Source organism: Dipodomys merriami, unplaced genomic scaffold, assembly GCF_024711535.1.
Source record: "Dipodomys merriami isolate MVZ:Mamm:240054 unplaced genomic scaffold, mDipMer1.0.p SCAF_696, whole genome shotgun sequence".
NCBI lineage: Eukaryota > Metazoa > Chordata > Mammalia > Rodentia > Heteromyidae > Dipodomys > Dipodomys merriami.
In genome coordinates, this window is record NW_027206286.1 from 20376 (window position 1) to 45032 (window position 24657).

General features: G+C 68.9%; 1 protein-coding gene across 1 annotated transcript; it reads left to right on the top strand.

The window, feature by feature from the left end:
* Nucleotides 1-4086: 4086 nt before the first annotated feature.
* Nucleotides 4087-24657, top strand: LOC138816401 (interleukin-17 receptor A-like). Its single transcript, XM_070006127.1, has 12 exons — nt 4087-4248; nt 9723-9747; nt 10320-10466; nt 10935-11047; nt 12475-12601; nt 13582-13633; nt 14129-14288; nt 15929-16012; nt 18165-18249; nt 19002-19103; nt 20557-20598; nt 21816-24657. The coding sequence occupies exons 1-12, from the start codon at nt 4087-4089 to the stop codon at nt 23219-23221; spliced, it is 2505 nt and encodes an 834-aa protein (XP_069862228.1). The 3' UTR covers nt 23222-24657.

The following is a 24657-nucleotide window of genomic DNA, read 5'->3' on the forward strand; positions in this document are numbered from 1 at the left end:
CCCCGCCCGCCGCCCATTGGCCGCGCCGCCTGTCCGTCTCGGCGGGCTCCTCCCATTGGCCGCGCCGCCTGTCCGTCTCGGCGGGCTCCTCCCATTGGCCGCGCCGCCTTCCGTCCTCCTGCCCATTGGCCGCGCCCCCTGCCCGTCTGGGCGGGCTCCGCCAATCGTGGCGCTCGGGGCAGGTGCTCGGCAGGTGCGCCTTCGGGACGACGCCCCGGAAGGCCTCGTCGTCTCCCGGGGCCTCCGCGCGGCGCCGCGTGGCGTCCTCGATCAACGGCCGCCGCCGCCGCGCAGCGGCTTCGCCTGCGGCGAGGAGCCCGGGCCGGGCCGCGCGGGGCCTCCGCGCCCGGGCTGCGCGTGCGCACACGCGAAGCGGAGGCTGAGGTCCGAACATGGCTTCCCCGAGTTCGAGCCCAGCGCCCGCACGGAGGGAAAAGCGGCTTCTGTGTCTCCAAAGCCGGGACGCACCGGCCGCGGCTGGTTTGTCACCAAGGAAAGAGGAGGGGGGAGGGGGGAGGGCCAGGGGGGAGGGGGGAGGGCCAGCGGGGAGGGCCAGGGGGAGGGGGGAGGGCCAGGGGGGAGGGGGGAGGGCCAGGGGGGAGGGGGGAGGGCCAGGGGGAGGGGGGAGGGCCAGCGGGGAGGGGGGAGGGCCAGGGGGAGGGGGGAGGGCCAGCGGGGAGGGGGGAAGGCCAGGGGGGAGGGCACGCCCTGAGACCTGGAGCAGGGCCCAGGTCAGCGCCCAGGTCAGCGCCCAGGTCAGCGCCCAGGCCAGCGCCCAGGCCAGGACCCAGGTCAGCGCCCAGGCCAGCGCCCAGGCCAGCGCCCAGGTCAGCGCCCAGGCCAGCGCCCAGGTCAGCGCCCAGGCCAGCGCCCAGGTCAGCGCCCAGGTCAGCGCCCAGGCCAGCGCCCAGGCCAGCGCCCAGGCCAGCGCCCAGGTCAGCGCCCAGGTCAGCGCCCAGGCCAGGGCCCAGGCCAGGGCCCAGGTCAGGACCCAGGTCAGCCCAGGCCAGGACCCAGGTCAGCGCCCAGGTCAGCGCCCAGGCCAGGGCCCAGGTCAGCGCCCAGGCCAGCGCCCAGGTCAGGACCCAGGTCAGCGCCCAGGCCAGCGCCCAGGCCAGCGCCCAGGCCAGGGCCCAGGTCAGGACCCAGGTCAGCGCCCAGGCCAGCGCCCAGGTCAGCGCCCAGGTCAGCGCCCAGGCCAGCGCCCAGGTCAGCGCCCAGGCCAGCGCCCAGGCCAGGACCCAGGTCAGCGCCCAGGTCAGCGCCCAGGCCAGCGCCCAGGTCAGCGCCCAGGCCAGCGCCCAGGCCAGCGCCCAGGTCAGCGCCCAGGCCAGCGCCCAGGTCAGCGCCCAGGTCAGCGCCCAGGCCAGCGCCCAGGTCAGCGCCCAGGCCAGCGCCCAGGTCAGCGCCCAGGTCAGCGCCCAGGCCAGGGCCCAGGCCAGGGCCCAGGTCAGGACCCAGGTCAGCCCAGGCCAGGACCCAGGTCAGCGCCCAGGTCAGCGCCCAGGCCAGGGCCCAGGTCAGCGCCCAGGCCAGCGCCCAGGTCAGGACCCAGGTCAGCGCCCAGGCCAGCGCCCAGGCCAGCGCCCAGGCCAGGGCCCAGGTCAGGACCCAGGTCAGCGCCCAGGCCAGCGCCCAGGCCAGCGCCCAGGCCAGGGCCCAGGTCAGCGCCCAGGCCAGGGCCCAGGTCAGCGCCCAGGTCAGCGCCCAGGTCAGGACCCAGGTCAGCGCCCAGGCCAGCGCCCAGGTCAGCGCCCAGGTCAGCGCCCAGGCCAGCGCCCAGGCCAGCGCCCAGGTCAGCGCCCAGGCCAGCGCCCAGGCCAGGATCCAGGTCAGCGCCCAGGCTGCAGCCCCCGGGGTCAGCAGCCGTGGTCTGCTGGCTGCGAACCCAGAGCCTTCCCGCAGCCGCCCGCTGCGGGGTGGAGGGGGCTGGGGGCGGTGGCCTGCGGTGGCCCGGGGGAGACCTGCGGCCTCCCTCCCTCTGCTCGCAGATCCCTACCAAGATCCCCGCCGCGAGGCCCGGGAACCCGCCGATCTCTCCAGGCGCCTTTGCTCTTCTCTGAAATGTCAGAGGCCGCGGGGCTCGCGCAGGAGGCCCGGGAATCAGGGCCAGGGCAGGGCCAGGTGCAGGAGGCCCGGGAACCAGGGCCAGGGCAGGGCCAGGCGCAGGAGGCCCGGGAACCAGGGCCAGGGCAGGGCCAGGCGCCAGAGGCCGGGGAACCAGGGCCAGGTGCAGGAGGCCCAGGAACCAGGGCCAGGCGCGGGCGGGGCTCGCGCGGGAGGCCCGGGAACCAGGGCCAGGCGCGGGGCTCGCGCAGGAGGCCAGGAACCAGGGCCAGGGTAGGGCCAGGCGCGGGAGACCCGGGAACCAGGGCCAGGGCCAGGCGCGGGAGACCCGGGAACCAGGGCCAGGGCAGGGCCAGGGCAGGGCCAGGCACCGGAGGCCGGGGAACCAGAGCCAGGGCCAGGGCCAGGGCAGGGCCAGGCGCGGGAGACCCGGGAACCAGGGCCAGGGCAGGGCCAGGCGCCAGAGGCCGGGGAACCAGAGCCAGGGCCAGGGCCAGGCATGGGGCCCACGCAGGAGGCCCAGGAACCAGGGCCAGGGCCAGGCGCGAGGCTGCCACGGGCCTCCCTCACCCGCCAGGGCTCCTGGCGTTGGACGCGAAGCTCTGCTCACCAAACACCAGGGAAGATGGGGGGGTCAGGAAGAGAGGACAGGAGGGGGACAGGAAGAGAGGACAGGAGGGGGGCAGGGGGAGGACAGGAGGGAGGCAGGAAGAGAGGACAGGAGGGGGGCAGGAAGAGAGGACAGGAGGGGGGCAGGGGGAGGACAGGAGGGGGGTCAGGAAGAGAGGACAGGAGGGGGACAGGAAGAGAGGACAGGAGGGGGTCAGGAAGAGAGGACAGGAGGGCACAGGAAGAGAGGACAGGAGGGGGGTCAGGAAGAGAGGACAGGAGGGGGGTCAGGAAGAGAGGACAGGAGGGGGACAGGAAGAGAGGACAGGAGGGGGGTCAGGAAGAGAGGACAGGAGGGCACAGGAAGAGAGGACAGGAGGGGGGTCAGGAAGAGAGGACAGGAGGGGGGCAGGAAGAGAGGACAGGAGGGGGGTCAGGAAGAGAGGACAGGAGGGGGACAGGAAGAGAGGACAGGAGGGGGGTCAGGAAGAGAGGACAGGAGGGGGGCAGGGGGAGGACAGGAGGGGGGGCAGGAAGAGAGGACAGGAGGGGGGCAGGAAGAGAGGACAGGAGGGGGTCAGGAAGAGAGGACAGGAGGGGGGCAGGAAGAGAGGACAGGAGGGGGGCAGGGGGAGGAAGGGGTCAGGGGTCAGGAGACAGCTGGGGGCAGACAGATGAGGTGGATGATGGGTGACATGGATGGATAGCTTCGGGTGATGGGTGACAGCTATGGAGATGATAGATGATTGATAGGAGACAGATAGGTATCGATGATGGACTGTAGGTGGGGGTGACTGATGGGTCAGACGGATGCAGAGGTTCGGGTGTCAGCTGGATGATCACAGGTGATCGAGGATAGAATAGAGAGCTTGGCAGGCGGTACAGACACAGACAGCCGGCAGGACGTGGATGATTGGTGGATGCCGGCTGCCGCAGTCGGGTGGCTTGGCTGGTGGGGGGGGTGTGGGTGTGGGTGTGTGTGCGCATGCGTGCGGCCCGGGGCGCGAACTCGGGGCCGGCGCCGTCCCTGGGCTTCGGAGCTCCGGGCGGGGCTCTGGCCGGTGAGCCGCGGCTCCACTCCCGGCTTTGGGGGGCGGCGCGGGGCCGGCCGTCCTCGGCGGGACGGCGCCGAGCCACAGGAAACGGCGCGGGCGGGGCGGGGCCTGGCGGGGGCGGGGCCCGCGGTGGGGCGGGGCCTGGCGGGGGCGGGCCCGCGGAGGGGCGGGGCCCCACCCAGGCGCCCAGCCCTCGCGCACCTGCTAGGCCCGGGGCGGGGCCACGGAGCGACACGCCTCTCGGCCCCGCCCACCGAGGCCCCGCCCCCGCGGCGGGAAGCCGGAAGCGAGGCGCAGGGCGCGCGCCAGGCCCCGCGGAAGCCGACCGGGCGGCGGCTCCTCCGCGGCCGCGGCCATGGGGGCCCCGCTCCGCCCGCGCCCCGGCGCCCCGCGGCCCGCGCCGCCGCCGCTGCCGCTGCTGCCGCTGCTGCCGCTGCTGCTGCTCCTGAGCGCCCCCGCCCCGGGCCGCGCGGCCCCGCGGCTCCTCGACCGCCCGGCGCCGGCCTGCGCGCAGGAGGTGAGCGCGGCGGGGGGGGGGGGGGGACATGGGGATGGGGGGACACAGGGACTGGGACAAGGGGCGTGGGAACCGGGAACGGGGGGGGGTCAGGGTCTGCACAGGACCAGGACCAGGGGCAGGACCAGGGGCAGGACCAGGACCAGGACCAGGGACAGGACCAGGATCAGGGGCAGGACCAGGACCAGGGGCAGGACCAGGACCAGGACCAGGGACAGGACCAGGATCAGGGGCAGGACCAGGACCAGGGGCAGGGGCAGGACCAGGACCAGGGACAGGATCAGGGGCAGGACCAGGACCAGGGGCAGGGGCAGGACCAGGACCAGGGGCAGGACCAGGACCAGGGGCAGGGGCAGGACCAGGACCAGGGGCAGGGGCAGGACCAGGGGCAGGGGCAGGACCAGGACCAGGGACAGGATCAGGGGCAGGACCAGGACCAGGGGCAGGGGCAGGACCAGGGGCAGGACCAGGGACAGGATCAGGGGCAGGACCAGGACCAGGGGTAGGACCAGGACCAGGGGCAGGACCAGGACCAGGGGTAGGACCAGGACCAGGGGCAGGGGCAGGACCAGGGGCAGGACCAGGGGTAGGGGCAGGACCAGGACCAGGACCAGGGGCAGGACCAGGGGCAGGACCAGGACCAGGACCAGGGGCAGGACCAGGGGCAGGACCAGGACCAGGGGCAGGACCAGGGGCAGGGGCAGGACCAGGGGCAGGACCAGGACCAGGGGCAGGGGCAGGACCAGGACCAGGACCAGGGGCAGGACCAGGACCAGGACCAGGGGCAGGACCAGGACCAGGGGCAGGACCAGGACCAGGGGCAGGACCAGGACCAGGGGCAGGACCAGGACCAGGACCAGGGGCAGGACCAGGACCAGGACCAGGGGCAGGACCAGGACCAGGGGCAGGGGCAGGACCAGGACCAGGACCAGGGGCAGGGGCAGGGGCAGGACCAGGGGCAGGGGCAGGACCAGGGGCAGGGGCAGGACCAGGGGCAGGGGCAGGACCAGGGGCAGGACCAGGACCAGGGGCAGGACCAGGGGCAGGACCAGGACCAGGGGCAGGACCAGGACCAGGGGCAGGGCCAGGACCAGGGGCAGGGGCAGGACCAGGACCAGGGGCAGGGGCAGGGGCAGGACCAGGGGCAGGGGCAGGACCAGGGACAGGATCAGGGGCAGGACCAGGACCAGGGGCAGGGGCAGGACCAGGGACAGGATCAGGGGCAGGACCAGGACCAGGGGTAGGACCAGGACCAGGGGCAGGACCAGGACCAGGGGTAGGACCAGGACCAGGGGCAGGGGCAGGACCAGGGGCAGGACCAGGGGTAGGGGCAGGACCAGGACCAGGACCAGGGGCAGGACCAGGGGCAGGACCAGGACCAGGACCAGGGGCAGGACCAGGGGCAGGACCAGGACCAGGGGCAGGACCAGGGGCAGGGGCAGGACCAGGGGCAGGACCAGGACCAGGGGCAGGACCAGGACCAGGACCAGGGGCAGGGGCAGGACCAGGGGCAGGACCAGGACCAGGGGCAGGACCAGGGGCAGGACCAGGACCAGGGGCAGGACCAGGGGCAGGGGCAGGACCAGGGGCAGGACCAGGACCAGGACCAGGGGCAGGACCAGGGGCAGGACCAGGACCAGGGGCAAGACCAGGACCAGGACCAGGGGCAGGACCAGGACCAGGACCAGGACCAGGGGCAGGACCAGGACCAGGGGCAGGACCAGGACCAGGGGCAGGACCAGGACCAGGACCAGGGGCAGGACCAGGACCAGGGGCAGGGGCAGGACCAGGACCAGGACCAGGGGCAGGACCAGGGGCAGGACCAGGACCAGGGGCAGGACCAGGGGCAGGACCAGGGGCAGGACCAGGGGCAGGACCAGGGGCAGGACCAGGACCAGGGGCAGGCAGACTGTGGGGCTGGAGGCAGGGGGCAAGGGCAGCAGGACCACTGTGGGGAGACTGAGGACCATTACCCACACCACCCCCACCCCGACCCCAACTCCACCCAGCAGCAAAACGCTGGACTCCGGTGTCAGCTGAGGTAGGGCCTTGCCCACTGTTTGCCCAGCCGGCCTCAACCCACTGATGTCTGGGTCCGAGGAGCTGGGATCACAGGTCTGAACCCCCAGGCCGGCCTGGATGTTTCTGAAAACCTCACGCAGGCCCACGCCCCCCACCCCACGCCCCACCACGCTGGTCTAGGAAGGGAAGCTGGCTGGCGTGAGCGGTGGTCCTGCCTGTCAGGACGCGCCAGCTGCCTGGCAGTGCAACTCCTGCGGCCCGCGCAGTTTCTTCTTTAAAAAAAAAAAAACTCACCCTGCCTCCCCCTTCCAGGAAAACACGCCCTCCGCTCCCCCTCTTCCACTTTCTGGGGTTCCCTGCCCAGCTCCCCTGTCCCCACACCGGCCAGAGAGGCCGCTTGGTCTCTGAGTCAGAGGATGTGACACAGAGGGACATTCCTCCTTAATCTAACTTTGTGTGTGATCTGTCCAAAAGAAGGTCAGGACAACGTGACTCCCCCAAAGAGAAGTGTTTTCAGGGTGCGCAGTGTTGAGAAATGTCCCCGGGCCCTTCCTGCTGCCCTCCAGAGGTCTGGAGGCCAGGGAGCCACAGGGGTGCAGGTTGGGGGCACCGGCTGCAGCCGGCCTGGGGCGAGGGTCGGGTGGAGTGTGTGGGAGGCTGGGCTAACGGGCCCTGAGGGCTCTTGCGGATGGGGGGGAGCCTGGGGCTCACACCTCCTGCCTCTGAGCCTCTCCCCCAGGGAAGCCCTGAGCCCTGAGCCACACACTTCCACAGCCGGACAGAGCTCTGTCTGCCGCCTCCCCTCCCCCTTCCCTCAGCCTGCACCTGCTCTGGAGGCTGAGATCTGAGGGTCCCGGGTAGAGGCTAGGAAAGTCTGAGCCAGAAGTGGTGCTGTGGCTCTAGAGGTAGAGCTCCAGCCTTGAGCAAGGACAGAGCCCCAGACCCTGAACTCAAGTCCCAGGACCACACCAAAAATAAAACAAAAACCTCCGATTTCTCTTCCTTCTCCTCTTAGTGGGCACAAGATGAGGCAGGGAGGAAGGAGGTCAGAGGGCATGCCACAGCCTCTCCACAGCTCAGTCCCCAGTACTGCCAACGTGAGGAGAACCAGAGCTGTGTGTAAACGCCCCTGACGCTGCTCCCACAAGCAGGAAGCTGATACCTGATCTGGCTATTTTTAAAGCTGGGTGGGTGGGTGGTTTTTTGTTTTTCTCCTTGTTGTGGTTTTTATTTATTTAGCGATACTGAGAGTTGAGCTCAGAGCCACACCTGTGCCAAACAGGTGCTGTACCACTGAGCTACAGCTCTGCCCCAAGAACAGGACCTCGGAAGCCGTCAGCCGTAACTCCTAGCCGGGCGCGGGTGGCTCACGCCTGTCATCCTAGCTACTCAGGAGGCTGAGATCTGAGGATCGAGGTTCAAAGCCAGCCTGGGCACAAAAGTCCATGAGTCTCTGATCTCCAATAAACCACCAGAAAACCGGGAGTGGCACTGTGGCTCAAGCAGTAGAGCACCAGCCTTGAGCTGAAGAGCTGAGGGACAGTGCCAGGCCCAGAGTTCAAGCCCCACGACCGACCAAAATAAAGAAAAGAAATAACCGTTAAGGAAGAAATCTTGGACAGCACAAGACCTTCGCTAGTACCATCAAAATAAGTCATAAACATTTTCTTTGCATTATTATAAGCTACCTAAGTGCAAATTCTGTGTTGGAATTAAATTCTAAAGAAAATGTCCATGATTTCTTCCTCTGGGTCAATGTTTTTATCTCATCTTTTACCTATTTTTATTCATATTAACATCATAGATAAGCCATCTCTTCACTAGTTTTAATTTAATTTTTAATTACTTTTTTTTTTGCCAGTCCTGGGGCTTGAACTCTGGGCCTGGGCACTGTCCCTGAGCTTCTTTTGCTCAAGGCTAGCGCTCTACCACTTGAGCCACAGCACCACTTCCAGCTTTTTCCGTGTAGGTGGTACTGAGGAATGGAACCCAGGGCTTCATGCATGCGAGGCAAGCACTCTACCACTGAGCCACCTTCCCAGCCCATGTAATTTCTTTTTTGTTGTTGGTGGTCATGTGGGTTGAACTCTGGGCCTGGGTGCTGTCCCTCATCTCTTCAGCTCAAGGCGAGCGCTCTACCACTTGAGCCACTTCTGTTTTTCTGGTGGTTTATTGGAGATAAGAGTCTCACGGACTTTTGTACCCGGGCTGACTTTGAACCATGATCTTCAGATCTCAGACTCCTGAGTAGCTAAGATTACAGGTGTGAGCCACCAGTGCCTGGCTTTAATTACCTTTTTAAGTACTAAAGTATTTTTTTTAAGCCTCACTCTAAACCTGCTCTCCTGATGTTGACCTCTAAATAAGCATGTGCGTATTTGTTTAATTCTCCAGTTGTCCAGTTTAGATATCATCTGCTGACTCTTCTGGGGCAGGGGAGGGGAGCAGTACTCAAAAGGTTGAACTCGGGGTCTACAGCTTGCTGGCCTTGTTCATTCTCCTGGCCGTCTCGCACTGAGTCACACCGCCAGTCCTGTTTTTTGCTGCCTATATTGGAGATAGTCTCACCATCCGCCCGGGCTGGGGCTGGCTTCAAACCTTAATCCTCCTGAGTACGATTACAGGCTGGAGCCGCCAGTGCCCACCATTACCTGCTGCCTTATGACCAATGACAGTTCTGTCTCGCCCCCTCCCATCCTGCCAGGGCATTCCCGCGGGGGTCCACTGCCCGCAGGGGTCCACGGCCCACGGGGGTCCAGTGCCTGCAGGGGTCCAGGGCCCGCAGAGGTCCACTGCCTGCAGGGGTCCACGGCCCACGGGGGTCCAGTGCCTGCAGGGGTCCAGGGCCCGCAGAGGTCCACTGCCCGCAGGGGTCCACTGCCCACGGGGGTCCACTGCCCACGGGGGTCCACTGTCCGCGGGGGTGCACTGCCCACGGGGGTCCACTGCCCACGGGGGTCCAGTGCCCGCAGGGGTCCACTGTCTGCAGGGGTCCACTGCCCATGGGGGTCCACTGCCCACGGGGGTCCACTGTCCGCGGGGGTCCACTGCCCACGGGGGTCCAGTGCCCCCAGGGGTCCACTGCCCACGGGGGTCCACTGCCCACGGGGGTCCAGTGCCTGCAGGGGTCCAGGGCCTGCAGGGGTCCAGCGCCTGCAGGGGTCCACTGCACACCGGGATCCACTGCCTACTCCCAGTGTCCTGAGAAGTGAGCGGGCCTTGGGCCTCAAGGCTCGCAGCGTGTACTGGCCCTTAAGGCCCAGGTGGTTGGAGGGAGATCCTGAATCCAGGCTCTGCCCACCCCAAGAACTGTTAGCATTCCACCTTGTGGAACGTCCCCGGGTCCCTCTCCTCGGCTGGGCAGAGGAAGGGCGTGGGAAGATGTCCCCGGAGTGCTGCGGGCTGCTGCGTGGCTTTCCCTCCCAGGCGCTGACCACCTTCTCCTCCCACAGGGCCTGCGCTGCGCCGTGCACAGCAGTAAGTTCTCTGCTTCCTTTCCTTGTGCCTCAGGGACCCCAACAGTGCCGCCCTTCCCTCCTGCACCCCGTCTCCACAGCGTTTCCCCAGAACCCACCCCCAGCGCCCCCTGAACCCACGGAGCCCCGCCCCAGGTCCCTCCCCAGAACCCACCCCCAGTGCCCCCTGAACCCATGGAGCCCCGCCCCAGGTCCCTCCCCAGAACCCACCCCCAGTGCCCCCTGAACCCATGGAGCCCCGCCCCAGGTCCCTCCCCAGAACTCACCCCCAGCACCCCCTGAACCCATGGAGCCCCGCCCCGGGGTCCCTCCCCAGAACCCACCCCCAGCGCCCCCTGAACCCACGGAGCCCCGCCCCGGGGTCCCTCCCCAGAACCCACCCCGAGGGTCCCCTGAACGCATGGAGCCCCGCCCCAGGTCCCTCCCCAGAACCCACCCCCAGCGCCCCCTGAACCCACGGAGCCCCGCCCCGGGTCCCTCCCCAGAACCCACCCCCAGCGCCCCCTGAAGCCACGCCAGCACAGTGGCCTCTGGGCGCCGCCCTCAGCTGCTGCCCTCCTCCCCGGCTCCCAGGTTCCTGCCTGGACGACAGCTGGGTCCACCCTCGGAACCTGACCCCCTCCTCCCCCAAGCTCATGAGGACCCAGCTGGGCGTGGCCCTCACTGGGCATGGAGACCGCGTCCCTGTGCTGCTCATCCAGTGGACCCTGCAGACGGACGGTGAGTCGGGCCAGCGGTCGTGGGGCCTGTGGCTGCCACCGCCCACAGACAGCACGGCCGTTCTTCTGTCCAGACTCGGCCCTGGGCTGACTGAATCCATCACTGCAGTTGCAGCCGGTCTGTGTCCATCCCACGCCCCTTCACAAAACACCCCACATTTTAACCGCCACACTACAAACTCGGGAACCCGTTGGTTGGCCAGGGCGAGAACTTTCTGAGGCAACCCCGCGCCTCTCGAGCTGGGATCCGGGCTGTGTCCCAAGCCCGCGTGCTCACGCCGGCCCTGGCGTGGGGCCGCTGCCCTCCACGCGAGACCACACGGCCAGCACCCTGCGTACTGGCCCTCGGCCCCGGCCAGCCGAGCAGCCTCCGTCTGCAGAGCGGGGTCAGGGGAGCGGGCGCAGGGACGGGGCAGGCCGGGGGCGAGGCCTGCCCGGGCCGCGGCTGACGCCCCTCCTCCACCTCCAGCCAGCATCCTGTACCTGGAGGGCACGGAGCTCTCCGTCCTGCAGCTGAGCACCAACGAGCAGCTGTGTGTCAAGTTCCAGTTCCTGTCCAGGCTGCAGCACCATCACAAGCGGGTACGGAGAGGGAAGCCTGGCGCAGGGCTGTAACCCAGCAACAGGGGGGTGCGCGGGAAGACCTGAGCCCGGGCTGGCCAGGGCACAGAGCAAGACCCCACCTTGGGAGTCACAAGTGAGAAGGGACTGGTCCGGCCCCGGTGGCTCACGCCTGTCACCGAGAGCTGAGGGGCAGAGTTCAAATCTGAAAGATTCTCATCTGCAACTAAAAGCTAGAAGTGGAGCTGTGGCACAAGTGGTAGAATGCCAGCCTTGAGCCAAAAACAGCTCAGGAGGCACCCAGGTCCTGAGTTCAAGGCCCACCCACCCCCGAGAAAAGGAAGCTGGAGTCTTCCGTACACGTCCACCTGGAAGATAACACACAGAGGTGCGCACTTGCCTGCGGCACAGGTGCACGCACACGCACATGCATGCACATACGCACATGCATGCACACGCACATGGGCACACACGCACATGCACACGCATGCACATACTCACGCACACACATGCACATACTCACGCACACGCATACACATACTCACGCACACGCACATGGGCACACACGCATGCACATACTCATGCACACACGCACACATGCACACGCACACGCATGCACATACTCACGCACACACTCACGCACAAGCCCGCTCTGGGGCCTCCGGAGCTGGAAGCTCGCCCCCACGGCTCCCCCTCCCCTCCATCCCCTCGCATCCCCCCTTCGCCTCAGATTTCAGTTTTCTCACTAGAAAAGCGATGAGACTCCATCTAGGGAGAAGAGAGGCACATTGTAGACACTGCACGCACTCGGGGTGGGGTGGGGTCTCATTCCTGTTTTGGGGAGAGGTGGGGGGCTCATCCATCTCCCTCCCTCCTTCCCTCCCCTCCCTGTCCCTCTCTTCTCCCCTCCTCCCTGCCCTCTCTCCCTCCTTCCCTCCCCTTCCTGTCCCATCCTCCCTCTTCCCTCCTCCCTGCCCTCCCTCCTGCCCTCCCCCTCCCTCCTGCCCTCCCCCTCCCTCCTGCCCTCCCCCTCCCCCGCCCTCCCCCTCCTTCCTGCCCTCCCCCTCCCTCCTGCCCTCCCCCTCCTCCCTGCCCTCCCTCCTGCCCTCCCCCTCCTCCCTGCCCTCCCCCTCCTCCTTGCCCTCCCTCCTGCCCTCCCCCCTCCCTCCTGCCCTCTCCCTCCTCCCTGCCCTCCCTCCTGCCCTCCCCCTCCTCCCTGCCCTCCCCTTCCTCCTTGCCCTCCCCCCTGCCCTCCCCCTCCCCCTGCCCTCCCCCTCCCTCCTGCCCTCTCCCTCCTCCCTGCCCTCCCCTTCCTCCTTGCCCTCCCCCCTGCCCTCCCCCTCCCTCCTCCCTGCCCTCCCCTTCCTCCTTGCCCTCCCCCCTGCCCTCCCCCTCCCCCCTGCCCTCCCCCTCCCCCTGCCCTCCCCCTCCCCCTGCCCTCCCCACAGTGGCGGTTCAGCTTTGAGCATTTCGTGGTGGACCCTGCGGAGGAGTACGAGGTGACGGTGCACCACCTGCCCAAGCCCTTCCCCGACGGGGACCCCAACCATCAGTCCAGGAGAGTGGTGGTGCCTGGTAAGAGCCCCCGGCCCCGCCCTCCGCCCCGGTCTACCCTGCCCGTCACGCTGCCCACACACGGGGCCAGCCTTGGGTCCACCCGTCGGTGAACGCCCAGAGCCTTGCAGGCACGCTGGCCTGGCAGGCCCCCTGCCCTGCCCTCTGCTGCGCCCCACCCTGCCCTGCCCTCTGCTGCGCCCCACCCTGCCCTGCCCTCTGCTGCGCCCCACCCTGCCCTGCCCTCTGCTGCGCCCCACCCTGCCCTGCCCTCTGCTGCGCCCCACCCTGCCCTGCCCTCTGCTGCGCCCCACCCTGCCCTGCCCTCTGCTGCGCCCCACCCTGCCCTGCCCTCTGCTGCGCCCCACCCTGCCCTGCCCTCTGCTGCGCCCCACCCTGCCCTGCCCTCTGCTGCGCCCCACCCTGCCCTGCCCTCTGCTGCGCCCCACCCTGCCCTGCCCTCTGCTGCGCCCCACCCTGCCCTGCCCTCTGCTGCGCCCCGTGAGCGCTCACCCTGCCCTGCCCTCTGCTGTGCCCCGTGAGCGCTCACCCTGCCCTGCCCTCTGCTGTGCCCCGTGAGCGCTCACCCTGCCCTGCCCTCTGCTGTGCCCCGTGAGCGCTCACCCTGCCCTGCCCTCTGCTGTGCCCCACCCTGCCCTGCCCTCTGCTACGCCCCGTGAGCGCTCACCCTGCCCTGCCCTCTGCTGTGCCCCGTGAGCGCTCACCCTGCCCTGCCCTCTGCTGTGCCCCACCCTGCCCTGCCCTCTGCTGCGCCCCGTGAGCGCTCACCCTGCCCTGCCCTCTGCTGCGCCCCGTGAGCGCTCACCCTGAGCCCGGGGACTCAGGCTGTGCTTGTCCAGACTGGCGAACTGACCTGAATCCCACCGCCCCCCCCCCCCCCGCGTGGCCCGCTGCCGCTCACACAGCGTCCTCCCCCCTGCGTGGGGTGGGGGGACTGCGGCAGCAGGGACTCACCGCCGCCCCCTGCTGGGTGTTTGCAGGCTGCCAGGACCCCGTGATGAAGACAACCACGCCCTGTGTGAGCACAGGCAAGTGCTGCCCAGAGACCCTTCCCTGTGCGCCCTCGCCCCACCCGCGGGTCTGCGGAGACCTCCCCCGGCACCCCCGCGGGTCTGTGGAGACCTCCCCCCCCCCCGGCACCCCCGCGGGTCTGCGGAGACCCCCCCCCGGCACCCCCGCGGGTCTGTGGAGAACCCCCGGCACCCCCGCGGGTCTGTGGAGACCCCCCGGCACCCCCGCGGGTCTGTGGAGACCCCCCGGCACCCCCGCGGGTCTGTGGAGACCCCCCGGCACCCCCGCGGGTCTGTGGAGACCCCCCGGCACCCCCGCGGGTCTGCGGAGACCTCTTCCCCCCCCCCCGGCACCCCCGCGGGTCTGCGGAGACCTCCCCCCCCCCGGCACCCCCTCGGGTCTGCGGAGCCCCCCCCCCGGGCACCCCCGCGGGTCTGCGGAGACCTCCCCCCCCGGGACCCCCACCGGTCTGCGGACCTCACCCCCCACCCCGCGGCCCGTGTCCCCGGCAGGCAGCCTGTGGGACCCCGGCATCACCGTGGAGATCCTGGAGGCCGGGCAGCTGCGGGTGGGCTTTACCCTGTGGAACGAGTCCACCCCGTACCACGTCCTGCTCAGAAGCCTGCCCGGCTCGGAGAACCAGAGCTGCGGGGAGCAAGGACAGCCCGTGCCGGCGGTAACCACAAAGCGGGTCCCGGCCCCCTCCCCCACACCAGCCCCTCCCCCACACCCGGCCCCCTCCCCCACACCCGGCCCCTCCCCCACACCAGCCCCTCCCCACACACCTGCCCCTCCTGAGGCCAGCCCCTCCCCACACCCGGCCCCTCCCCCACACCAGCCCCTCCCCACACCCGGCCCCTCCCCCACACCAGCCCCTCCCCACACACCAGCCCCTCCCCACACACCTGCCCCTCCTGAGGCCAGCCCCTCCCCACACCCGGCCCCTCCCCCACACCAGCCCCTCCCCCACACCAGCCCCTCCCCACACACCAGCCCCCTCCCCCACACCAGCCCCCTCCCCCACACCCGGCCCCTCCCCACCAGCCCCCTCCCCCACACCAGCCCCTCCCCACACACCAGCCACTCCCCACACACCTGCCCCTCCTGAGGCCAGCCCCTCCCCCACACCCGGCCCCTCCCCCACACCAGCCCCTCCTGAGGCCGGCCCTGGTCACGACCCCATTTCCGGCTCCTCAGGTTCCTTGCTGTGGGTGGAGCAGCTGGTTGGGCCGGCCCCCTCCTCGGCCCCTGCCCCGCCAGCCCCGCGCCCCCTGCCCTCTGTCTGTGTGGCTGTCTGCTCTACTTCCCTTTTCTCTGTTTCTTATTTTTGGCGGATGGGGATTGCACTGGGGCCTTGGGCTTGCTCCGAAGCTGCTCCACCACTTGAGCCACACCCCCAGCCCAATTTGTTGTTGTCCATGGTGTTGGTAGGGCTAGAACTGGGCCTGGGTGCTGTGCTAGGCTAATGCTCTACCTCTTGAGCCGCAGCACAGCGTCTAGCTTTGTTGCTGCTGTTGGCTGTTTTTCAGGGTGGGGTCTGTCTTTGTGCCCTGCTGGCTTGGACAGTGACCCCCTGCCTGCGCGTCCCTGTGGCTGGATGCCAGGCCTGTGCACTCCCCAGCCAGGGATGGGGATGACTCCTGCAGGCCGAGGGGAGAGATCCTCTGGACTCTGCCTTGTTTTACAGGCTTGAGCCACCTCACCTGCCCACGCCTCTCCCCGCCGGCTTCCTGTGGGCCAGGTGGTCTGTGAGGGGGCCCGTCCCCACAGAGGGCCCGTCCCCACGGAGGGCCCGTCCCCACGGAGGGCCAGGCCTGTCCCCACGGAGGGCCCATCCCCACGGAGGGCCCGTCCCCACGGAGGGCCAGGCCTGTCCTGTCCCCACGGAGGGCCCGTCCCCACGGAGGGCCTGTCCCCACGGAGGGCCCGTCCCCACGGAGGGCCAGGCCTGTCCCCACGGAGGGCCCGTCCCCACGGAGGGCCCGTCCCCACGGAGGGCCAGGCCTGTCCCGTCCCCATGGAGGGCCCGTCCCCACGGAGGGCCAGGCCTGTCCCCACGGAGGGCCCGTCCCCACGGAGGGCCCGTCCCCACGGAGGGCCAGGCCTGTCCCCACAGAGGGCCCGTCCCCACGGAGGGCCAGGCCTGTCCCCACGGAGGGCCCGTCCCCACGGAGGGCCAGGCCTGTCCCCACGGAGGGCCCGTCCCCACGGAGGGCTCGTCCCCACGGAGGGCCCGTCCCCTGTGACTTCCTTGTGCATGTCCCCAGCAAGCAAGCTCTGACCCACTGAGAACCTTACGCTCCTCCTCTCCTCCAGCCCAGACAAGAGCAGTTCCACCAGCGAGGCAACGTCACCTTCACTCTGTCCGACGCCCAACGGTGCTGTCTCCACCAGGTCCAGGTGGGTGTGCACGGGTGTGGGGCGTGCACAGGTGTGGGGGTGTGCACGGGTGTGGGGGTGTGCACGGGTATGGGGCGTGCACAGGTGTGGGGGTGTGCACGGGTGTGGGGTGTGCACGGGTGTGGGGGTGTGCACGGGTGTGGGGTGTGCACGGGGTGTGGGGTGTGCACGGGGTGTGGGGTGTGCACGGGTGTGGGGGGACTGCATGGGTGTGGGGGGACTGCATGGGTGTGTGGCTGTGCACGGGTGTGGGGCGTGCACAGGTGTGGGGGTGTGCACGGGTGTGGGGGGACTGCATGGGTGTGGGGGTGTGCACGGGGGTGGGGGGTGTGCACGGGTGTGTGGCTGTGCACGGGTGTGGGGCGTGCACAGGTGTGGGGGTGTGCACGGGTGTGGGGGTGTGCACGGGTGTGGGGCGTGCACAGGTGTGGGGGTGTGCACGGGTGTGGGGTGTACACGGGTGTGGGGGTGTGCACGGGTGTGGGGGGACTGCATGGGTGTGGGGTGTGCACGGGCGTGGGCTGTGCACGGGTGTGTGGTGTGCACGGGTGTGTGGTGTGCACGGGTGTGGGGTGTGCACGGGTGTGGGGTGTGCACGGGTGTGGGGCTGTGCACGGGTGTGGGGCTGTGCACGGGTGTGGGCTGTGCACGGGTGTGGGGCTGTGCACGGGCGTCGGGGATGTGCACGGGCGTGGGGTGTGCACGGGCGTCGGGGGCGGGCACGGGCGTCGGGGGCGGGCACGAGTGTGGGGTGTGCACGGGTGTGGGGGTGTGCATGGGTGTGGGGTGTGCACAGGTGTGGGGCTGTGCACGGGCGTGGGGTGTGCACGGGCATGGGGCGGACACAGGCGTGGGGTGTGCACGGGCGTCGGGGGTGTGCACAGGCGTGGGGTGTGCACGGGCGTTGGGGGTGTGCACGGGTGTGGGGGTGTGCACGGGCGTGGGGTGTGCACGGGCGTCGGGGGTGTGCACGGGTGTGGGGGTGTGCACGGGCGTGGGGTGTGCACGGGCGTCGGGGGTGTGCACGGGCGTGGGGTGTGCACGGGCGTCGGGGGTGTGCACGGGTGTGGGGGTGTGCACGGGCGTGGGGTGTGCACGGGCGTCGGGGGTGTGCACGGGCGTGGGGTGTGCATGGGCGTCGGGGGTGTGCACGGGCGTGGGGTGTGCACGGGCGTGGGGCGTGCACGGGCGTGGGGTGTGCATGGGCGTCGGGGGCGGGCACGGGTGTGGGGCTGTGCACGGGCGTCGGGGGTGTGCATGGGCGTGGGGTGTGCATGGGCGTCGGGGGTGTGCACGGGCATCGGCAGGCACGGGCGTCGGGGGCGGGCACGGGTGTGGGGCTGTGCACAGGCGTGGGGCAGGCACGGGCGTGGGGTGTGCACGAGCGTGGGGCGGGCACGGGCGTGGGGTGTGCACGAGCGTGGGGCGTGCACGGGTGTGGGGTGGGCACGGGCGTCGGGGGTGTGCACGGGCGTCGGGGGTGTGCACGGGCGTCGGGGTGTGCACGGGTGTGGGCTGTGCACGGGCGTGGGGCGGGCACGGGCGTCGGGGGCGGGCACGGGCGTGGGGTGTGCATGGGCGTCGGGGGTGTGCACGGGTGTGGGGTGTGCACGGGCGTGGGGTGTGCACGGGCGTGGGGCGTGCACGGGCGTCGGGGGCGGGCACGGGTGATGTCGGCCTTCATGCTGCAGAGTGGAGCTCCGGGGAAGGCAGCTCATACCCCGACTCCAGGTGCCCCACAGCCTGCTCCCGCAGCCGCGGGGGGGGGGGGGCGGGGGAGGGAGGTCTTGGTCTTAGGCCTTTGGGAGAGGCTGGGGTTTGAACACAGGGTCTCTGACTTGCTAGTCAGGCGCTCTGCCCCCTGAGCCACGCTGTTCTCTCGCCCTGTGTTGCCGGAACCACAGACGTGCACCCCTACGCCCGGCTTGCCGGTTGAGATGGGGTTTCACTAGTCTTTTTCCCAGGCTGGCCTTGAACCCCCGGCAGCCGGGATCCCAGGTGCGATCTGCCCTGGCCGCCTTGCTGCGCAGCATTGCTCAGGCTGTGCCGAAATCGGGCTCAAGCAGCCCCACTGCCTCCGCCTCCAGAGTAAAAGAACCGCAGGCGTCACCCCCGCAGCCCAGCCTCTTGACGCCCGTCTCCCCTCCCCCAGATCCAGCCGTTCTTCAGCAGCTGCCAGACCGACTGCCTGAGACACGCGGTGACCGTGCCCTGCCCCGAGCCCCCGCCCACCCCAGGTAGGAGCCCTGTCCATCCCAGCCTGAGCCCCCGCCCTCCCCAGGTAGGAGCCCTGTCCATCCCAGCCTGAGCCCCCGCCCTCCCCAGGTAGGAGCCCTGTCCATCCCAGCCTGAGCCCCCGCCCTCCCCAGGTAGGAGCCCTGTCCATCCCAGCCTGAGCCCCCGCCCTCCCCAGGTAGGAGCCCTGTCCATCCCGACCTGAGCCCCCGCCCTCCCCAGGTAGGAGCCCTGTCCATCCCTGCCCCCGCCCTCCCCAGGTAGGAGCCCTGTCCATCTCTGCCCCCGCCCTCCCCAGGTAGGAGCCCTGTCCATCCCGACCTGAGCCCCCGCCCTCCCCAGGTAGGAGCCCTGTCCGTCCCCGACCGCGGGGACGTCACATGAGCTGCCCAGGCCCTCAGGGCATGCCAGGCCCTGCCAGAGCACGTGGGGGATGAGTGCACCTTCCCCCTTCCTCCTCAGTCATGGGAGACCGTGGCTGCAGGGCGCCCCCTCCCCTCCCCCCTGTCCCCGGGCAGAGGGAGGCGTCCCTGAGCGGCTCAAGGGCTCTGTGGACACGGGTCTGAGGAGCGGGCCGGGCTGCAGTCCTGCTGATGCTCGAGAGCAATATTTCTACCCCCCACCCCCTGCTGTGCTGTTGCCGCAGAGTCCTTTGCAGGTAAGCTGGGGGGGGATTGGGGGGTTGGGGGAGGAGGAGGGGGAGGCCTCCAGGGGTGCGGGCTCCTGGGAGCACGCTCACGCTCTCCTACCGCAGACCGCGTCCCCCTGTGGGTGTACGGCCTCATCACGGGCGCCGCCGTGCTGCTGGTGGCCTCCGTCATCCTGCTGGCCATCTGCACAACCTGGAAGCTCTCAGGTAAGGCCCAGAGGCCGGAGCACATGCCCAGGCCGCCCGCCCGCCCTCCCTCCCTCCCTCCCTCCCGCCCTCCCTCCCGCCCGCACAGCCCTGCCGGCCCGGCCCAGTGTGGACCAGGCTGTGCTCGCGGCGGACTCGGCTAGCCAGCCCTGCGCCCGCGTAGCTCAGTCAGCATCACTAAGGCCAGCGGGTGCGAGGAGCCCCCCCTGGCATAAACAGCCCCTTCCTGAACCCCAGACTGGTCTATCCCAGATCAGAGGAGACAGCCGCACGTGGTGGAGAGGGTCGGGTCCAGACCCGCGTCTCACCCACCTGGCCCCCGGCCCCACCTCCTTGGCTTTGCAGCCATGGGACGATTCCCTAACAAACCTTAGGTTCTGTCTTCCGTGAGATGGGGGGACAGGGACCCCCAGGGCAGAGGCAGGGCTGTGGGTTCCTGGCACCCCCCACACCATGACTGTTAGGTGTGAATTGTTAGGGATTGCTGTGTGTCTCAGGATCGGTGTGACTCACTGGAGATTGCTGTGTGTCCATGGGATCTAGTGTGAATCACTGAGGATTGCTGTGTGTCTCCGGATCGTGTGTGAATCATTGGAGGCTGTTGTGTGTCCACAGGATAGGGTGTGAATTGTTGGAGATTGCTGTGTGTCCTGGGATCCAGTGTGAACCATGGGGGATTGCTGTGTGTCCCAGGATTGGGTGTGAATCATTGGGGGTGGTTGTGTGTCCACGGGATCCGGTGTGAATCATTGGGGGTGGTTGTGTGTCCATAGGATCTGGTGTGAATCATTGGGGGTGGTTGTGTGTCCACGGGATCTGGTGTGAATCATTGGGGGTGGTTGTGTGTCCACGGGATCTGGTGTGAATCATTGGGGGTGGTTGTGTGTCCACGGGATCTGGTGTGAATCATTGGGGGTGGTTGTGTGTCCCAGGATTGGGTGTGAATCATTGGGGGTGGTTGTGTGTCCACGGGATCCAGTGTGAATCATTGGGGGTGGTTGTGTGTCCACGGGATCCGGTGTGAATCATTGGGGGTGGTTGTGTGTCCGTGTTGTGTCACGTGACTATTGCTTAGGGACGGCTTCTGCTCCTTATCTCAGAAGTACTGGGGAGCTGTGGAAGGGGCGGGGACGGGCGCTCCGGCACGGTTGGTCATGGAGTCTGTCCCAGCTGTGGGACCCGCCCCGGGCCCCCTTCTCCCCCGCACGTGGGGTCTCGGTGCCCAGCCAGGCGCCTCCGGCAGCAGCGGCGGACTGGCTGTGTGCCGAGCCCTTGGCACGGGACGCACCGCAGTGCGCCGGGGCTGCTCTCGGGTCGGCGGCGCTCCCCGGCCGCCTGCCGGGTCTCGTGGGGGGCTGGAGGCGCCGGTGTCGGCCGGGTGGTCTCGGCCCACTGGAGGACGCCCGGCCGCATCTCTCCGCAGCCTCTCTCCAGTGGGTTCTTTCTTCCACAGGGTCTCGCCACGGGAAGCACCGTGACCAGAGCAAGCACACAGGTCAGCGCCCTGGCCACGCGGGGCGGGTGCGGGGCGGGGTCCACGCAGAGGACACGGAGCAGATGGGAGGGGTGTACCGGACCCCATCTCCACCCCATGGTGGGTCAGCGAGCTCTGCGTGGAATCCCAGCTGCTCGCGAGGCTGAGATCTGAGGATCGCGGTTCAGAGCCAGCCCCAGCAGCAAAGTCTGTGAGACTCAACTCCAGTGAGCCACCAGAAAACCAGAAGTGGCGCTGTGGCTCAAGTGGTAGAACACTCGCCTTGAGCAGAAGAGCTCAGGGACAGCGCCCAGGCCCAGAGTTCAAGACCCACAGTTGACAAAAAAGAAAGCACCTGTCTTGAGGCTTAGTTCAAATGGTAAAGCACCCTCAGTGAGCCAGCCACCAGAGGGGGAGGCCCCAGGTGTCACCCCAGAATCAGCACAAAGCAAATTCATCTGCATACAGCCAGGGGTCAGGTGGGAAACGGAGGGTGCTTTTCACACAAGGCAGAGACTGGGTTTTCTCAGGAAGGTCAGGCAGCACCCAGCAGCAGTTTCTAGCACCGTCTAGCCCTGTCTAGCACCGTCTAGCCCCGTCTAGCTCTGTCTAGCTCCTTCTAGCTCCGTCTAGCTCTGTCTAGCCCCTTCTAGCCCCTTCTAGCCCCGTCTAGCCCCGTCTAGCTCCGTCTAGCTCCTTCTAGCCCTGTCTAGTTCTGTCTAGCCCTGTCTAGCTCCGTCTAGCTCCTTATAGCCCTGTCTAGTTCTGTCTAGCGCCGTCTAGTCCCGTCTAGCTCCATCTAGCTCCGTCTAGCTCCGTCTAGCTCCGTCTAGCCCCGTCTAGCCCCGTCTAGCTCCGTCTAGCTCCGTCTAGCCCCGTCTAGCTCCTTCTAGCCCCGTCTAGCCCCGTCTAGCTCTGTCTAGCTCTGTCTAGCCCCGTCTAGCTCTGTCTAGCTCTGTCTAGCTCCGTCTAGCCCTGTCTAGCTCTGTCTAGCCCCGTCTAGCTCTGTCTAGCCCCGTCTAGCTCCGTCTAGCTCCTTCTAGCCCCGTCTAGCTCCGTCTAGCTCTGTCTAGCCCCGTCTAGCTCTGTCTAGCCCCGTCTAGCTCTGTCTAGCCCCGTCTAGCTCTGTCTAGCCCCATCTAGCCCCTTGCTAGAGGCTGCCTGCTCTCCCCACCCTGGGGGCCGGCCAGCAGGGCAGAGGGCCCTGGGAGTGAGTCCACCGCCTCTCGTCTCCACAGACGTCCAGCCCGCCGTGGACCTGACCCCGCGGCTGCTGAAGCCCAGGAAGGTCTGGATCGTCTACTCGGCCGACCACCCCCTCTACGTGGACGTGGTCCTCAAGTTCGCCCAGTTCCTGCTCACGGTCTGCGGCACCGAGGTGGCCCTGGACCTCCTGGAGGAGCGGACCATCTCGGAGGTGGGGGTGCTGAGCTGGGTGGGGCGCCAGAAGCAGGAGGCGGCCGAGGGCGGCTCCAAGATCATCGTCCTGTGCTCCCGAGGCTCCAGGGCCAAGTGGCAGGCCATGCTGGGCGGGGCGGGGCCGGCCATGCAGCTGCGCTGTGAGTGCCAGCGGCCGGCCGGAGACCTCTTCACGGCCGCCATGAACGTCATCCTGCCCGACTTCAAGAAGCCGGCCTGCTTCGGCGCCTACATCGTCTGCTACTTCAGCGACCTCAGCGGGGAGCAGGACGTGCCGGACCCGTTCCGCATCACCTCCAGGTACCCGCTCATGGCCGGCTTCGAGGACGTCTACTTCCGCATCCAGGACCTGGAGATGTTCGAGCCGGGCCGCATGAACCGCGTCGGGGAGCTGGCCGGGGACAACTACCTGCGGAGCCCCAGCGGCCGGCAGCTGGCCGAGGCCGTGCAGCGCTTCCGCGGGTGGCAGGCCCGGTGCCCGGGCTGGTTTGAGCGGGAGAGTCTCTGCGCGCCCGACGGCGCAGAGGCGGACGCGGACCCGTGGCTGGACGCGGGGCTGTGTGGAGGCCCGCCACCGCCCGGGCCCGCCGTGGCCAAGCAGACGCCGCTGGCGCGGGAGCCGGCCCCTGCGGGCGGCCTGGCCCTGGCCCTCCACCTGCCCCCCGTGGGGCGGGGCCCGGCCAGGCTGGAGCCCCGGCTGCCGCCCGAGGGGGTGCCAGCCGCCCGGGCCCTGCGGGCCTCGGTGCTCCCCGCGGAGGGGGTCCCCACGGCCCACGCGGTGGAGCCCCTGCCCCCCGCAGCCGCGCGTGCAGCCAGCTGGCTGGCCGGGATAGGGGACCCCGAGGCCCACCCCCTCCTCCCGGCGGCCAGCCCGGACCGGCCCCTGGAGGGGGAGGACGCGCGGGAGCAGCTGGAGGACCTGAGGCTGGCCCTGCTGTGCGGCTGGGCCCCGGGGGACCCCTCCGAGGGGCAGCAGCGGCAATCCCTGCAGTCCGACCAGGGCTACATCTCCAGGAGCTCGCCGCAGCCCCTGGACGGGCTCCTGGACACGGAGGAGCCGGAGCCGGGCACGTCCGCCCCGCCGCTCTCAGCCGAAGACCTAGAGAGCCTGCGGCACCTGCAGCAGCAGCTGCTCTTCCAAGAGCTGTGCAAGAGCCGGGGCTGGGGCAGCGCAGGGGCCCAGAGGCCGGAGGCCGGGGACAGCCCCGCCCCGCCCCCACCCTGACAGGACACACGGACAGACCCCCCCACCCTGACAGGACACACGGACAGCCCCGCCCTCACCCTCACAGGACACACGGACAGCCCCGCCCCCACCCTGACAGGACACATGGACAGCCACACCCCCACCCTGACAGGACACACGGACAGCCCCACCCCCACCCTGACAGGACACAGGGACAGCCCCGCCCCCACCCTGACAGGACACACGGACAGCCACACCCCCACCCTGACAGGACACATGGACAGCCACACCCCCACCCTGACAGGACACACGGACAGACCCCCCCACCCTGACAGGACACACACAGCCCCGCCCCCACCCTGAGAGGACACACGGACAGCCCCGCCCCCACCTCGAGGGGCTGGTGCCCACACGTGGTGGACGCCTGTGGTCCCAGCCCGGGGGAGGCTGAGTCGGGAGCTGGAGCCATGAGCAGGTTCTGAGGGGCAGAGCCAGGCTCGGGGAAGGACAGATGGCCTCTGTCACCTTCCCTTCTGACCCAGCCCTGTAAGAAGCCACTGGCTTGTGTCTTACAGGGGGGCCGCCTGAGCCCCTGCCAGGCTGAGCAGGCCAGCCCTGCTCCCACCTGCTCTGCCCCGGCCAGCTCCCCACCCGCTCCCCTCCACCCTGGCCAGCTCCCTGCCCGCTCTGCCCTGGCCAGCTCCCTGCCCGCTCCCCTCTGCCCCGGCCAGCTCCCTGCCTGCCCCCCTCCTCCCTGGCCAGCTCCCTGCCCGCTCCCCTCTGCCCCGGCCAGCCCTGCTCCCACCCGCTCTGCCCTGGCCAGCTCCCCGCCCACTCCCCTCCGCCCTGGCTAGCTCCCCGCCCACTCCCCTCCGCCCTGGCCAGCTCCCTGCTTGCTCTTCCTCCCTCTTTGCCTCCTCCTGGCAGGGTGTAGGCGTGGCCACTGCATCACAAGGGAGGGAAGCAGCCCACACGGGCCAGGTGGCCGCCACAGACCCAGTGAGCTGGGGTTTGGGCTCTTCCCGAGGCCCAGGTCCCGGTCCTCGCCGGGGCTGGCCTCCTCAGCCTCCAGGAGCCCCAGCCCTTCTCGCGTCCCACCCAGCCGGGTCCCCGCCTCCCTCGCTCTGCTGTCTTCCCTGCTTCAGGGCGGCCATGCTCCAAGGCTCCTGCAGTATTTCCCTACAAAGAATCTGACTTCCTCACTGTGCCTTTTAAGAACTCATGCATCTAATCCCAGCAACTCAGGAGGCTGAGATCTGAGGATCACGGCTCAAAGCCAGCCCAGGCGGGAAAGTCCGAGACTCTGATCTCCAGTGAACCACGAGAAAACTAGAAGTGGTGCTGTGGCTCAAGTGGTAGAACGCCCGCCTTGAGCTGAAGAACTCAGGGACAGCGCCCAGGCCCCAAGTTCAAGGCCTACGACCAACAACAACAAAGGACCAGCACATAATTCAGTAAATCTCTTTGATGACAAA

Bases quoted from the DNA above. Each gene is read 5' to 3' on its own strand.
- LOC138816401 (XM_070006127.1), top strand. From the start codon at position 4,087: ATGGGGGCCCCGCTCCGCCCGCGCCCCGGCGCCCCGCGGCCCGCGCCG. The intron at 11,048-12,474 runs GTACGGAGAGGG...CCCTCCCCACAG, and splicing joins TGCAGCACCATCACAAGCGG to TGGCGGTTCAGCTTTGAGCA. The intron at 19,104-20,556 runs GTAAGGCCCAGA...TTTCTTCCACAG, and splicing joins CACAACCTGGAAGCTCTCAG to GGTCTCGCCACGGGAAGCAC.